The following is a 16656-nucleotide window of genomic DNA, read 5'->3' as shown; positions in this document are numbered from 1 at the left end:
AATTTAATATTTTAACAGCAACATCTTTTTCCAGAAATGGAGCTCCTGGTACACTAGATAACAGAACAGAAATTACTTTAGACAGCTGTCATTGGTACAATTTCTTTGATTCTTTGATAGAGAATAGTTTAAATGAAAACTGTTTCCAAAAACAGAGACACATTTTGGGTGAAACTAAGTCTATTCAACATGGTTCTGCACAGTATTTTAATGGAAATGTTGTTGTCACTTTCTGTAAGACTGCATAAACGTGTTGTTTGTAGGATAAGTACAAACTTTGAGATGTGTTGCTCGCACACACACAAAACAGTGAGTTTTAGGGCTTCAGCATTGATATCATCACCTCCTGTGTAAACATAACCAGCTACATTTGGGACTCAACTTCTCTTTGTTCTGTCCCTCTGTGAATAAAAATAAAAACAGACCATTACTAAGCGGCTCATTCCTGCTAATAAACCCAGACTCAGGGCAGTTGTGACCGATCACAGAGCTGTTAGTGGCCGAGCTGCACTATATTGCATCACATGATAACATCAAAGCTGAGGCATGGTCCTGCCACAGTCTATACGCTGCTCTGCGTCGCAGTGACTCTAATCGACCAGGACAGCTTGAGCATGACCTACTTCTGTAGGTGGCTCCTGCAAGCAGGACACTCACCCTGCGAACCAGCCTGCGCCTCTTCCCGGCAGATGTAATGGATGATACCGCAGCTCAGGCTTTTCTGTTTTATGGGTGTCAGTCCTCTGGGTCAGTGGTTTGGATCATGACCTCTTGATGGTCACAGGCTGGGCATGAATTAACCACTAAAGATTGATTTTCCCTTTTCAGGTTGTTTCATTTTTTCCCCCCATTATCAGAGGAGCCCGAGACATTAGACTCTCTTGACAGTTTACAAGGAAAACATTAGAATTAGAGAATAATAGAATTAGAATAATCACTGACTTTAAATCTAAATTAAATTTCTGTTTCACATCAGATTAAGCACTTTCTGGTCCCACATCATCTTGTGATGGTTAGAGGTCGTCTCCCAGAACCACTAGCTGTCACTAACAAATATTCTTCCTGTTCTGGTTAATATTAATCTAATTCATCACTATGCAAAATGCAGTTCTTGCAGAATCATGGGCCTGTATCAGCTGGATAACTCCACTGACTTCAGAGCATGGAGCACAAGTACTATTTCTCAGCATGAAGTTCCTGGTTGGATTTTTGGTTCACAATAAGGTCAACATTTAAAAAATAAAAGTGATGGGATTTATTTATGAAAAAACAAGAAAAATAAAGTGTGTACATTGTTGAGCTTTTATTGTTAAATTGTTTAAATTAATTTAGAAATGTGTGGTCATGTTAGTTACATTTACCTGAAATGATACAATGGACACTCATGTTAGATCAACAAAAAAATTCAGAGATGAGCAGGGAGAAGCTGTCCACCAAATAAACCTTTCATACAGTGACATTTTTTCTGACTATTTTAAAATGCATTCTGTACAGTTTTAGATTTTTAGATTTTTCTTTTCAGGCTACCTGCACATATATTTTGATACGTGACGTGGAAATAGACGTGAAAATTGTGTAAACCATCACAGTGACCATAAATGCTGTGTTAATTTCTGTCAAAGTAACATTATAGTTGCGTGACCTTGAAGCTTTATTGTAGATTGATTTTAATAATCTTCAGTGAATTAACACATAAAGATAATGCAATCACTTTTGTACAGAAATCAATGGAAGCCAATGGCTGCCAGGAGCAGCAAGAAATGTAAATCCAATTTTTTAAAACACAGCATAGCATGGTTTGTTAGCTATCAGAATGAGTTTGGCTACAAAATAAAATGTGTTTTAAATCAAGAGAATTTAAAACCTCCGTGCTAGAAGCTAATTCATCTGCAACCCATATGTTTTGTCTGCTTAAATATTTTGCAGTAATAAATTACAACTTGACCAAGTCTGCAATGCTGCCAAATTCAGAACAACAATTCTGAACACAACATGAAAAGAACAGCAAACCTACTATGGGACATCACATAATAAAAGTTTTTCAGCGTTTAAATATTTGAGATTTATGATGTTTTATTGTTTCCATAGCTCACGTTCAAATGCATATTAATATTCATGAGCTGTCTAAGCCTGTAGAAGCTACTGGAGACAGGTTGTCAAGGTACACAGATTCACACCGGAAAATAGCGAGGTTGCCTTCAAAATAAAATATCACAACGTCGTGGGAGGATTTACAAAAACAAAATTGCACAAGAAATCCCAAATTTAGCTACTTTTGAACTTATTTTGTATAATAAAAAGCCAATGCATTTATATTATTATGGAGGATCAACATTAAGACTATTTAATAATTTATTAAATAGCCTATTTCTTATTTTCTAATCGTTTTTTATGTTTTTTGTTAACAAAAAACATGTTGAGTGAAAATTTTCTTTGATTCAAAAACAGTGAAGAAAATCAAAGTAATTTTGTGTAAGAGGAAGAACAATAGACCCTGTGTTAATGGTGAACTGAACTAAACAAACAAACAAACAAACAAAAAAGAGATAAGTCCAAGTAAGTCAGTGGCGGTGTGGGCAGTTGGAGTGAAAACATGAAGCCTACATTTTTATTACGCTGAAAGGTGACACCGGAAGCGTCGCTCCTCGGTGCGTGCCGCTTGGTGTTGCTGCAGCCTGTAGGAGCGGTCGGTTCCTCCCAGCACCCTCACAGTTCAGAGGGAAAGCTTTTCTTCTCACAGCAGCAGTGGGGATTTTCTGACTGCACACGCCGTATATTCATCACATTAAAAAAAACTCACTCACTGCTGGAAGCGGCGAGAGAAGGACACTTTCCTGGGTCGTGTATCCCTCCCCTTTCTCACCTCTCTGATTTGGACAGTCGTTGCTTATTTTTCATTCTTATTATTTGTTTTTGGACGTTTTCCCCTTGATAGTAGGCAATCTCCGTGGCGCACTCAGGTTTCTTGTGAGGACATGGTAGATTATCATTCTGCTAATAACCAATCCTCGTCAGGCGGGGTTCAGACCTACATGGAGCAAGAGAATGATTGGGACCGGGACCTGCTGCTGGACCCGGCCTGGGAGAGACAGCAGAGGAAGGTAAGGGGACCAAAGTTAGGCCCAGCTGGGCCGAGTCGAGCCGGGCTGACAGGAGGCGGCAGCGGCGGGTAGAAAGAAAATGGCAGGGGAGGGATGGGATGGCGAGTGGAGGTCAGAGACCGAGTACGGGCCTCGGTTTTGCTCTACAAACCCTGCATTTGCCCCCAATGCCCCACTTTAGCTCAACCATTTTCCTCCCAACCTGCCTCTCCTCCGAGCTGTCTCGAGGCTCTCAATGTCAAACTGTTTCATTCTGATTAAATGCTGATTTCTCCTTCTCTAATCTGTCTCCCTTTCCTCTGTAAAAGAAAAACTATTCGGTTGTGTGTGCAGAGCCAAGCATGTGTCTAAGATTAGCTGCTGCTTTCACTCTTTCAAAGGTGATTTCCCCCCCCCCACCCTGGCTGAGCGGAAACAGGGCGCCACATTGTTGCAAAAATCAAAACTGTGATTGTGCAGATGTTTCTTAAAATAGCCAGTCAAGCGGTGTTTTTATACGGGTTTAGTGTGTTATCAAGGCGTCATGTCCCACTTCTCTGGCTGGTTAGAGGCCGATAAGACCGACTGAGGCGAGGCGAGTTTCTGCTGCTGCTCACTAGAGGAAGAGCTGACCGATACCGAGGTGTTCAAGGCCGATACGTAGAGACATTATCTCTAAAGCTGCTGCTGTTCATTAAATCTACATTGAATCGTTTGTATCGAAAAACCGAAAGCAGTTGTTGAATCAAGGTTCAAATCGTGGCACTTTGGAAAAGCACCCGAGGGGGAAATTATCATTATAACCCTGCTGGTAAAATTCCTTGCATGCTTAGCAACTTTTTAAAAATGCTCAGAGTATTTAATGATTTACAGCCATTTCAAAAGCTGTCATCTCTCAGTAGCCTAAACATTAGGCTACTGAGAGATAACAGTTCTATGTAACATCTTCACAGATTACATACATTTGTAAATGAGGAACTCCTGTGACAGACTGTGCTGGTTTAACAGGTCAGGCGAAGAGAGAAGTCAATTACCACACCAACACCACAGTGAGTTTACAACAGCTAGGTGTTAAAACTAAACAAGACAGCTTTCATGAGCAATGCTAATTTGAGCACACCCGTTGTAAATTCAGATTCCCGTTCATATCTGGTTGCACCTATGCTCCAATTCTTCCCACTGCCGTGAGACATACTAGTTTCTGTTACCACACTCATTTCACCACACAGAACTAAACGCCTACTAGCTGGGACTGCACATTTTAGCTACAGATATGTTCTGCATTAACATTTAGTTTAGACACCAAATAAAATTAAACCACCTGGCACCATATGGTTCATCGGGCCCTACATTTCCCTGTTCTTTGGCTTTCATTTACACAGCATTGTACCTATTTATTTTTTTTATTTCTTAAACAAACAGCCCAAAACACTTGCTCTAATCTCCCTCCCAATCTTCATAATCTCTCCATCCAAATTCTCATCCTCTAATTCTTTTTCATGCCATGTCATGTTTTTTAATAGATGCCACTAATGGATACAATCGATGCTAATGTTCCTTGCAATACTTTGGCTACCTGTGCGCCATCTCCCCCTAGGATGGCACTGAAAGCTGTCCACTAATATTCACCAGACTATAGTGACCTTGTTTATTTACCCACTGTTCCCCCTTTTGGCATCCGTTACGTTGAATGATCATGGACACAACAGTAAACCTCTCTCAGATCAGTTTTTCACCCTCAATATTTGATTAAGGGAGTTGGACGGCAGTGAAATGACGGATGTGTGACAGTTTGGAATGATCGCAAGGGTGTGTTTTTATGTGTGGGTGTGTGCGGTGCTAACCAGACTACGCACTCTATGCTATTCGCTAACTAGTCATATGACTGGCATACTTTCTAGTGGTGTGACAGCATGCCGAACATTGAATCGTGCATTTTTATTAGGCCACTCAGCATTATAGCCGTGAACATCAGTTCCTGCACATTACCATCAAACCTGGCTGGTCCACTTCTTCACTGCTAACTCATGCTGGTTACTCGAGTGTGAGAAAGTCTGTTTGTCTAGAGATCATACAGGTCAAAGTTCTTCTAAAGGAAAATCTAACCTACCAATCATTAACAGGGGGAGGATTGTTGTGCAAACCTGGGCTGAGATCCATTTCTCTGTGTTCCTGAATCTGCAGTCATCAGTGGAGGCTCATAGGTGTTTGGTTGATTGGGAACAGTACAAGCTGGGGACATGTCCCCCCGTCGAGCTTGAGCTGTGCTGGCCCCGGTGAGGCGGGGGAACCAAGGGCAAATTCCTGAGGTGTATTCATGCTTACTGTGCCAGTTATTGCGCAAAAGAGAGCAAATGCCTCCTGTAATATAAGAGAAATGTGGATATAATGAGTGTGGGAATGGGTTTGTCTTTGAGTGTGTGAGGGGAGAGCCTGTAAGGTCAAAACCGCTTTGTCGGAGGTAGAGTTTTCCATAATGCTGACTCTTGTATATTTGCCATGTTGAGTAATACAAGAGGGGAAAATGACAGCAATGCCTAGTTATTTTTTTTGCAATCTTGACTTAATTTGGTGTCCACAGCAGAGCACGATAGCCCTTAGTTTACACTGGAGGTGCATAGTTCATACCTGAAGTAATGGAGCCACAAGGACCCCTCAAATATTAGGACTTTGTCTGATAGTGCCTACCTCATCTCTCTTTATTTTTTCAGTAAACCAAAAATTTGAAATTAGAAAATTTATGCTGTCAAGGATTCCCAGTCCTGCAGACAAGAGATCCACTCTGCACAAAAAATAACTTGTTTTGGGTGTTTCTTGGTATATGGATATTTCAGCAGACGTTCAGTGTGAGTCTGTGTATGTTTGGCAGAAGCACCGGTTAGTACTTGCAGTGTATTTCCAGTTGTCCAGTTCTTACATTGAGCAGCATTTCTCAACACCCCAGAGTACCTGGACTGAGCCCAGCTGAGTCCAGTTAACTGCAGTTTGTTAGAGGAGAAGCTCCTCGCCTGACAAACATGTTATTACGTCTCTCTCGCTGCTGTTGGATCCACCACATGTTAAAACATGTCCAAGTACGCAGTGACGGCACCAGAGGTTTTATTGTAACTCTCCGCAGTGTCACAGGCAGTACATGCAAATCCAGCTTCTCAGCGACAGTTAGGCTGCACGTATTTCTCATGTCATGAGGCATGGCGAAAGTACAGCTATGTGGGTGGATGAGCTAACAAGGAAAGCAGTGAAGTACACGAGCCAAAAGGCTTGGAGCTGTCGTCATAACTGGTGATTGATTGTTCTTATTTATCAAAGTGATATACTTTTGAATCAGATTAGTTACTACTTCTCCCTCTGTTCCCCTCAGATGCAGTAATGTTTGCTTAATTCACAAAAAGATAACACTTTTGATGATAAAAAAAAATATCATTCATCATGCAAGTAAGTGAATGACCCAAAGTAAGCATGCAAATCAGAGCAGTTTTGGTATTTGCAGAAAAACATATGTGCAGCCAAAGACAAAAGACTACCAGAGAACTTCTGCATTCATGCTATAATGATTTTGTTCTCTTCCCTTAGTTCAAATGAGGAGTGTAGAACTAATCGTGGGACATTTCCCCTCATAAATCAGCGTTGATAAAGTGGTAGAATCAGTTTTGTCACTGACTGATGTTTATCTGTCTTCATTTTCCTACACTGACAGCCTTCTCAATCTGTCAGCCTGTTTGCACAGAAGTAATTGGAGCTGGACTGTGATTTGTGACATTAAAGTTAACAGCTGAGAATGATGGAAAGATGGGGATGTAGACGGGATCATTTAATAAAACTTGCAATTGCTCTAACTTCGTCAGGTTAGGGCAATTTAGGAAATGCTTAGTTAGGCTTGTTTGTTCTTTAAAAACACCTACATTTGTTTTTATCAAACAAAAAAATCACGTTTTTAAAAATTATTTCAGCTTTGTCAGTCCAGATGTGTCCTCCAGTGTCACAAATTAAGCAGCATGAATTTGTTTGTAGCTCGTCTCCCCAGTCAGACCCCACAAATGACCAGACCTGCAACTGCAAACTTTTTTTTTTTTTTTTTTTCATTTCTGCCAAGGTGGGCAGCTGGACACAATGTTGGTTTGTTCTTTTGCCGCCCACTTTCACATGCTTTCTGTGTGACTGGCTGGCTGGCTGGCTGGCAGGCACGCGGAGCCGTTCAGATGGCCCGGGTTGGCTCAGGATGAGCTGTGAGTGACATTTTTGTCAGGACAAATGGATCAAACAATGCATCCTGCTGTCGTCACTACATGGCTAAGATCTTGCTGCATGATAAACTGCCAGGATACTTTGTTTTCTCCGTGCTCGCCTTCCTGTTCCAGAACAAAATTTAAAAGAATGAAGGCAGCTGGAAATGTTTGAGGAAGGCTGACCAAATAGCCTGCTTGCTAAACAACAATAGACAATGCTCTGTTTGTAGACAATTAAAGGAGCAGACACTTTGATTGGTTGTCTGTCTTTTTGTGTGCGTGTGATTGGTTGATTCAGCGTAGCAGGCCAACCTGACTGGGGTGTGGCAGATACTCTCGTTGAATTAAAGCTGTTATCATTAAGGGCGGTTGAGCAGATACAAGTGAGTTCTGCTCCTGTATTGCAAATGTTCATCTGTAAATTGTTTGTTCTGTGTTCTCTTTCTGAACAGTAGGACAGCTTAATCCACTGATGTGCACATGCTTGCATTGTGGTGCAGCCTCTGAATATACATCAAGCTTCTCTGCCCCGAGCTCAACATGGTCCGAGAAGTACATTTTTGCACATATAGTTGTAACAGTTGATGTCTGTAAGCTTCTTGGAATGTGAGATAATGGAAGTGTAGGTCATCCCCTCACTGCCAGCTGATTGCAGGTCAGCTGTGGGAAAGCCCTCCGCCTCAGCTGACTGCGATCCAGAATCAGCTTGTGGACCTTAACAACGAACCAGTCAGTCAAACAGACAGCCAGCGAGAGGACAGAGCCGCGAGGAATGTAACCGCTCTCTGTTTCCCCCGTCTTTCTCTCTTTTCTGCCATTGGTGGCGGTGAGAGAGCATGCAGGGGGAAACATTCCTTTGGTGGCCCATTATAGCCTGCTAGGCCAGTGGGAGGGGGCTCTTTACTAAAGGGGGGCGGCGTGTCCTGTTTTTCACCCAACAGGAAAAAAAAAAAAAAAAAAAGAGTTGGGGGTTTGCAGGATTGCAGATGTGGTCTGCGTGGTGGAGACGAGAGGGAGAATCCTCCTCTGGGGCAGAGGGTGCTCGGGGGGGGTGGGTGGGGGGTGAGAGTTTCCAGCCGGTTGCGATGTGGCGGAAGTCGTGGCGCCAATCATTCAAATCCAAATATTTGTTTGCAGAAATGTTTTTTAGACACCACCACCCTGTGATTGATTGCACTTTGGAACCCTTTGCTTTGTTTCTAGTTCGGCAGGCAAGTTCAAAGTGCAGACTTAAACACACGGTCCAATCAGATGAGAGATTGTAGGGTGCTCTGTAGCCCAGGGCTGGTATTGACATTGGTTGGCTGTAGGCCTGTGTGTCGAGGTGGTGGAGCCTAATGTGTTTCTCTTTCAAAGAGATTTATTTACGGTCTGTTTCTCTCCCACTCTTTGTGTGCAAGGAAGGAAGTGTATTTTGGGGAGGGAGGAGGACTTGTGTGAGTCCGAATGTCACTGAAGCCATGAATCATTGGATTCAGTTTACGGCTGTCATAACCTTAGCACTCTTACTTATTGTGGGTCATGTTCACAAGCTTACTACTTGGCTATTGTGCATAGTTATGAGGATTAGTAAATGGCATTTCCCTCTGTTGAATTGAAATTGGCAGCAATAGGGACTAAGAATTTCCTTTTGGTTGGCTGCCAGAATGCATGTTGATGGTGTTAGCTTGAAACTCAGACCCTCCTTCTTCACATGTCCTCCAAGTGTATCCTCGACCAAGCAATTTTAAAGGACTTTTTTGCAAATAAGCTATTTGTTCCTTTTTCCATTTTGTAAAAAACACTTGGTGTCAGTTTCACTGTCTGGTATTTCTGTTGACTTCAGTACTTTTTATCCAGAGTACACTGCTAGATTTGCATCATTTCAGAAGCACTCTGACGATACAAAGGTGCTGCTTGTGCTGAAACAATTAGTCGATTCCTGGTGTCTGGCAGTTGACCAGGGTCGGTTATTTTCTAACTGGGCTGTTGTGTAGGTGAGGTGGAGCGGGTCAGTGATGCAGGATCATCACTCGAGCAGACTCATGTCAGAGGTTTCAGAGAAACAGTGGGTAGAGAAATTATAACTGCACTGATTGTGCTATGAACTGTGTGTCAATGTGTGTGTTCTAATGCAGACTGTGTATCTGAGACGTTGGAGGGGGTGGTGTTTGGAGGAAAGCAGCAGAACAAAAGGATGTGTGTTTAGGTGTGGCATGTGCGTGTGTGTTTAGATGCCTGTGTGAAGGGGTGGGGGAACCATTATATTATGGGTTTTGGAGAGGGGGGTTGACTGCTGTTTGAAAGTGAGGTTTTTCCCCTCTAGTTTTCCAGCAGAGTCACATAGCTGTGGCTTTGTCTGCCGGAGGCTGCTGGTAAACACTGTGCAGTTAAACAAACACAGCCCCCTCTCACCTACTGCACGGGTGTGCGTGTGTTTAAATGAAAATTTCTACTGAAGTAATTGTTGTTTTCTATGGTCCATTTAAAGTATGGGGAAATAAACTGAGGAACATGTTGAAAACAATATTGTATTGAAAAATACAAAGCTGTAGTTCAACTTTGCTTTTTGCAAGTTCCTCATAAACAAATAACTACTGTTTAAATGGTAGGATTACAGTAAACCTCACTTCACACCCCCTTGTTTGTAGGTGTCTAAATGGGCTGCATTTATAATGCTAAAAAAATAAAGAACAGCTTACCCCTGCAATTTTCTCTTTGGTTTTTTTTTTTCCATATCTTGATTGTATCCAGTTGTTTCAGTCACTGGATTTGAACTAACTTATGACAATAATGGCTAAAAGAAATGAAAAAATTATACATCACAGTCATTCAAAAAGATGAGGCCGGCGCTGTGCATCCACACTGGGACACCTTCTGAATATTGCTTGCCCTTGCATCTCTCTCCTCTGTCTGCATGGCTGCAGAGTGCAGATAGCGTTCATACATGTATCTGTGAGGCTGCAGCCTCTCTATTCTGAACCACAGCGTTCTGCGGAGCTCTGTATTTTTGGAAACACCACTTCAGAGCTCGGCTATCATGCTGCACCTGAGAGCGAGCGAGGGAGTTCAAATTCTATACCATGTAATCAGAAAAATAGAACAAGAAGCAAAACCCTGTTCTCACACTATTTCAAGCTGTCCAGTTATAAGTGAGGCTAATGCTGTGGCTTGTTTTAAACACTGGGGGCTATTATTATTATATGAATATTTTCAGTGTCTTTTATAAAATACTTTTTAAAGGGTGCATGTGCTAGTTGGTGGGTGAGCTAATGTGTGCTGCTCTGTCCAAAAGTGAGAAGATGTATTTTTCTTTCATTGGTGTTATTTTTGTATTGCAAAGCTGTACTCTTCTTTTGAAAGCCGCCTTCTTTCTGCCCATTTTTTATTAAACAGACTGTACATTGCAGGGACTTGGAGTGAAATTAGTCATCACAACACGGAGTAAAAAAACAATATTTGTGTCCCTTGCAGTGATGATGTGGACCTGGCTTAATCTCTCAAATAAAGTATTTGTTAACGCTCCCTCTGTTTACAAACATTAAGGTGAACTTCAGTGATTTTACACGTATTCAGCTCAATGTCATGTTTATTAATTATTTGTTATGTCAGCACCCGTAGCCAGCGTGTGTGTGTATAGTATGTATTGTTCACACTTTTTGAGGCTGTCCTAAATCTGGTCATCCTCTGGCTGTGCACCAACATCTGCCGGAGTGGGACAGTCATCCCCCCACACCACCAGCCGCACTCACCCAGAGATTACATCCCAGCTCAGATGACCAGATTAAACCCAGATCTGACACATATCTGAGATGAATAGAAAGGTGGGGAATTACACACATAGGCACAAGATTTAAGTATTGATGTGGCTGTTGCTTTATTTTGCAGTTTAGAAGTGTATTGAAAAAGGAAGATGAAATGAAGTGCAGGGTGAAGAAATGTGAGGTGTTAGTCAGATTGTGATCAGAGACACTGACCTTCAGCAGAAAGCCAAAGCACAAATTTATGATATTCCATTATTCATATTTATCATATCTTCTATTAAAATAGAAAATATTTAGAATGAAAACTATAGTTGCAGTCTGATGAAAAGATTAACCAGTAATGAGTTGATCAGATTAGATAATATTGTTGTTCTGTATAAAAAAAAGTTTTATGGATGGCGTACATGACCACACCTAGACAGGTTATTCTCCCTCTGGGGTGGGTGTGTGAGGGAGAGAGAGGGATAGAAAAAGAGGGCACAACAAACAGGCCATGCTAGTCTGGTAACAAAGAGTGAGCTGTGACTATAAGGCCTCTTGCTACATCTGGGACACACACACACACACACCCACCCCCGACATCTGGAGGGGATGTTTGTCTGGATCAGGGGTTTAGCACTGTAGCTGCCGTATCAGCTCGCAGTCTGATAGTCGTATGGCTACAGCACTGAACGGATACCTGATCATCTTCTATTCTTCGCTATTCACTTGTCACATGGAAAAAATGTATGCTGCCTTTACTGACTCCCAGTAGTGCCCTGAAAATAATGACAAACATTCAAACACCGAGTTTTGTGATCAAGTGCAGCTCGATTATGTTGTTCTTAAGCAGCTGTTTGTGGCACTATTAGATATTAACATTTTGTAAGAACCTGGACATTGTTTTTAAAACAGCTTGGCTCATTGTCTGGACTGTAGCACTCCGTATCGAAAACTGTTAAGTACCAAAAAATCTTACCAAATGTCTGGTATTCTTGGATCAGATTTTGGTTTAGGTAAGTTCTTGTATGGCTGCTTGTGTTCGGGCAACATTTAACATTTAAGAACTCATTTTGTTAAATGAAAAAAGGCCTGTGCACTTCTTAAAGTAATAAATCAAAAGGTGTAATTGTGTTATCTCTGTACCTAATCAGTGCATCAAACTGCATGCATGTATTACTGATTGTTAGTCCTGCTTTATTCTTTATTTTGTGAACACCAGCATCATTTAACTTTGTGAATTAAATAGATTTTATTTTCATTTGTGAAGTGGTCAACTTTATTGACCATTTTATTGTACAATGTGTTTTGTGGAAATTTGACTGACGAATCTGCAGCATTGGAAATGAACTGAACTTCCAATACGACCTGTAGACATCGGTTAGTGTTTGTTGTGCTGTCAAGATAAATGCCTCCATCTATCACAGTGGCTTTTGAAATGTAACATAGGTGAAGATGGGGCGAACAAACCATGATTCAAACTGTGTGTGTGTGTGTGTTTCCTCTGCGACTGTCTCTGATGTCCCCAGCGAACACCTTGTTGTATTATTTAACAGCTTTCAAACTGGGGCACTGGGCAAAGAGGTGAGGAGGAGAGGCCTACTGGGACACACAAATACATGCATACAGGAGACACAATGGACAGTGTGGATGCAGTTACTTAAACCAGCACACACACTGTAGAACTGCCTTAGCTATCCATGAAATATAGAAACAAATCTACTGAATAGATGTATATAAAATGTACAATATCTTACATTTTCTATATATTATCACAGCTAATTCTCTTCTGTTATACCAAAACCAACCACAAACTAAAATGCATCGTGTTCTGAATATTAATTTGAAGTGTGCCAGATTATTGGCAAAAATCAAGAATTTTAAACTAGTGTGAAGTTAAAAAGTCTCCCCGGTTTGTACACCTGAAGCAGAAACATCTCAGTGGGGTATCAGTGGAGCCTGTGCTGGTTTCAGGGCACATAACAGCAGCATTAAATATTTACTGATTGTGCCTGGCCTTCAGGTCCCTCTGCTCTCATTTATAGCAAGGACGCTCTGCTCACCAGATAATCCCACGCAACAGTCTTCCTCTCCTTCTATGACTGTCCACATTTATTTCTTCCCTTGCATTTCTCTATTAGCTTTCCTGTCTTTGCCAGAGTTGTTAAGGCAACAGGCTCAGACAAAAGAGGATAACGGAGTGTGTGTTGCTATTTTTAGGACTTGGTCGGTATGTTTTTGGCCATTGGTGTTGTCCAAAGTGTTTTTCTGTGCCTGTGTGATTTTGCAGTTAAGCTCTTGGGCGTCTATATTGTGGGATATATTTCTGGTCAGGCATCTCCGGTATCCGCCTGGGGCCTGTTCATAACTTCAATCTGTTTTTCTTGTCTTTCATAGTTCAGAGGAGGTCCCTCAGAGACTACAAGCCTAGAGCTTTTACAAAGAGACACATGGGATGGACAATAGGGTCTAGTTTTCTGTTGTTAGTTTTTGAACTCGCACATGAACATTCACAGATAATTGAATTAAATGTAAGGCTTTGCAGAGACTAAGGAGAGAAATTAAGACACAGGCTGACAAACATGTTTTTGGGATTAAGCAGCCTGTAAGTGTAAGACTACATTTAGACTGACGCATGCAGGAAAGCAGAGAAATGCAGAGGGCTTGGGACAGATGGCTGATAAACACTTAACTGCAGGTTCACTGCCAGTTTATGCAGCTGAAAAGACAGACGATACAATTACACTGCTGCTGCTACTGTTGGTCTCGGGGTATGAAACCAAAATGGAAAGCAATAGGATTCTTTTCCTTTTTCTGTTGTTGTTACTTTTCTTCACCACAGACAATTGAAAGTCTTCTCAGGAGGTGATCATATTGGTTTCCATAGTGAAATGGCTGTGATGGAAGAATGATTAGTTAATCTAATCTGATGGACACATGTTTTTGCCTCAGGCTTTCAGCACCCAGAGTGGAGAAATAATGAACTGAAAAAATCCTGCTTTTTGATAAACGGCTCAGCAGGAAAAGAATAAATCTCACCTCAGAAGAAGGAAGGAGGATGAGCGAGACTCGGGAGATGATGTCGAATAGTCACTTGTGTGTTCATCACCCTGGGATTCGTAGTAGTGGAAGAAGAGGAAGGAAGGCTCTATGGTTTCTGTGGTTTCTACCCCTTCCCTGTTTCAAATATAAAGTCACCACACATGCAAACAGTCAGGCAGACAGACAGATCACTGTGTGTTTGTGTGTGTCACGCCTGCCATAGTGGACCAGATATGTGACCAAGTAAGTAGGGAATGCCTTCAGAGCAGTCCTGTATGTTGTATAAAGCACAGAAAAGGGAGTAATTTGTGTCCAGTTTTGTCAAAGCTGTCACATTAGTGACATTAAAACTGTTGTGAACGCACTTCACACTCGCAGGCTGAAAAACAGGTTTTGGAAAAAGCGGATGCATTTGACACCACGCCATATTGAGGAACTCTTTATGACTGACGTGAAAATTTTGTACTTGAAATATCTTTTGAGCTGGGCTATTTAAAAGCAGTCAGAGTTGATTTTTTTTCAAACCAGCTGCCGTAGTTGAAAGTCCTCTAACTCCCTGCTCCGCTGCCGGTCTTAATGTGGGTCAGGGAAGTCCTCTGCCTTCTCCGCCATCGGCCACGAGCCTACTATCCTGTCTGATCCAATCAAAGCTAGCCTGCTGGGGATTATTTAGCTACCGTTACCCCATTAAACAAAGACTCCTCTGTTGGTCCTCCTCTGAGTCACAGCACTGTAGGGAGCACAACAGTGTGCATGTGAAGTTAACACAGACCCTGGTACCCTGTAGTAGCTTCACATCAACACAGTTTTGGTCTTGGTATGCATGAGCTCAGCACTGGTTTTGACACCACTGCTGTGGAGACATGATGGCTTGTCGCTGCAGCGTGTGAATCTCGCTGCAGTGTTTCCTGCTGATTTTGTCACTGCAGTATGTGATCTGTGCTAACACGTTATTTAACACCTTTCTGGAGTTGATGGGTTATTTTTGCTTTCCCTCTGACTTTCATGCAACTGCAGCAATGCTTTTTTCCAGCTGTGCTTTATTGTAATAAAAGTATTTTTACTTTGATACAGTCAGTGAAATCTTTTTTTAGAGAATGAGGAGGATGGAGAGGGAGGTAATGTTAAGCAGTAATGCCCTGATGGATGAGAGGTTGAAGAATAAACCTACTAAATGTTAAGAAAAAGGATGCATGCAGAGGTTTGGAGATTTGACCGCTCAAGAGTTGGATTGGCTTATATTCTGGACACCAGGTACCTGAGAAGCATTTTAAAGCTTCTAAAAATAAGATGTAAGCTGTAGTCGTAGGTTGCTTAGCAACAGCCCTAAAGCATGGTTGTGGTACTAATGTGGCTACTGTGGTATCCTGCATTTCCAAACCCTGTATGAGGATTTCCTCAAAGAAACTTAGAATTGATTAAAACAAATATCTGTATCTGATCAGCAGCTGTAACAAAACTGAATGTAGCCAACCACTGGGGTAGTGCAACAGAAAATCTTATTTGAAAACAGCGATGTAGCTCCACTTGTTTTGATCTGTAAAATACTCGGTTGAACCTTGTTGAAAACTGAGAAGCGAGTGTAGATTTCAACCGCAGACATCTCTTAATTCTTGGAAGAGAAATGTCAGCATAGCAGAGGAAACCAGTTGAAGACTGTTGAGCTGTTGAGACAAGTGAAGTGTGATTGTACAAAAGGAAGTGCAGGATTACAATATATTTCAATATAACATCTTGTATTACAATACTAGAGTACCCACTCTTGCATAGTTATGTCTAATCTATGAAGGGTCTATGTTGAAAAAGCCGAAAAATCAGCTGTTTGATGTTTTTATACTTGATGCAGCTGGTTTTCTTAATTCTAGTTGTCCAGTGTTTGTAGCCAGATGGACAGAAAGTGGTTGAGAAGATTAGACATTCCCTGATTCCCTGTATACACATCCTGGACTGCTCCATATACAGCAGAAGAGGGGGGTTGCTATAATATTAAAGGCATTTTAAAGGGATTGTATTAGCCCGGAGCTGTGATCCCCCACAGACCAGACCTGCACACAGTGGTAGTGGCCATGCGTGGAGTATGTGTGTATGTTCACTCTGCATGAGTCTATCTGGGGCTGGAGGATCACTGAATTAAATCAACCTAAGGTTTTAGATTAGTGTGGGAGGAGTGTGTTTATGTATAAATTTGTGCTTGGGTTGTGTTGCCCAGCGTGTGGATTCATCATTATCACCATGTAACCATTGTTGGTTTTGCAAGGTGTACGGCGCACAAAAAGGATAAAGAAGTAAATCCTAATCCAGTAAGTAACAGAGTAAGAGATTTGTTTACTACCTAAATCTAGTCTCATGCATTCTGGAGAGGCCATTGTGGGCTCTGGAAAACTGTCACTGTTTTACATTTTATAGACTAAACAATTGTGCTATAACTGTAGACTGTAAAGATGGATGATGACGGATCCCCCCAAATGAATCCAAAACATCTTGATTGCCTCTTGATGGCTGGGGCACATAAACCCCACCCCTTCCACGTTAGCGGATGGGAACCCTAACCCATTTAAGTAGTAGTTGATTGTAGTAATTTGATAT

General features: G+C 41.7%; 1 protein-coding gene across 2 annotated transcripts in view; it reads left to right on the top strand.

Moving 5' to 3' along the window:
* Window positions 1–2703: 2703 nt before the first annotated feature.
* Window positions 2704–16656, top strand: part of actn4 (actinin, alpha 4) — a 55860-nt gene continuing 41907 nt past the window's right edge. For both annotated transcript variants that reach the window (XM_038693586.1, XM_038693585.1), the window contains exon 1: window positions 2704–3101. In XM_038693586.1, the coding sequence (XP_038549514.1) occupies window positions 2976–3101 (126 nt within the window). In that variant the 5' untranslated portion in view covers window positions 2704–2975. The remainder of the gene's footprint in view (window positions 3102–16656) is intronic.

The sequence above is a fragment of the Micropterus salmoides genome, unplaced genomic scaffold (genome assembly GCF_014851395.1).
Source record: "Micropterus salmoides isolate LMB-PRFRI ecotype aquatic unplaced genomic scaffold, ASM1485139v1 Ms_hic_scaffold_3, whole genome shotgun sequence".
NCBI lineage: Eukaryota > Metazoa > Chordata > Actinopteri > Centrarchiformes > Centrarchidae > Micropterus > Micropterus salmoides.
The sequence above is the reverse complement of the archived record's forward strand: the minus strand, read 5'-3'. Positions and strand labels throughout refer to the sequence as shown.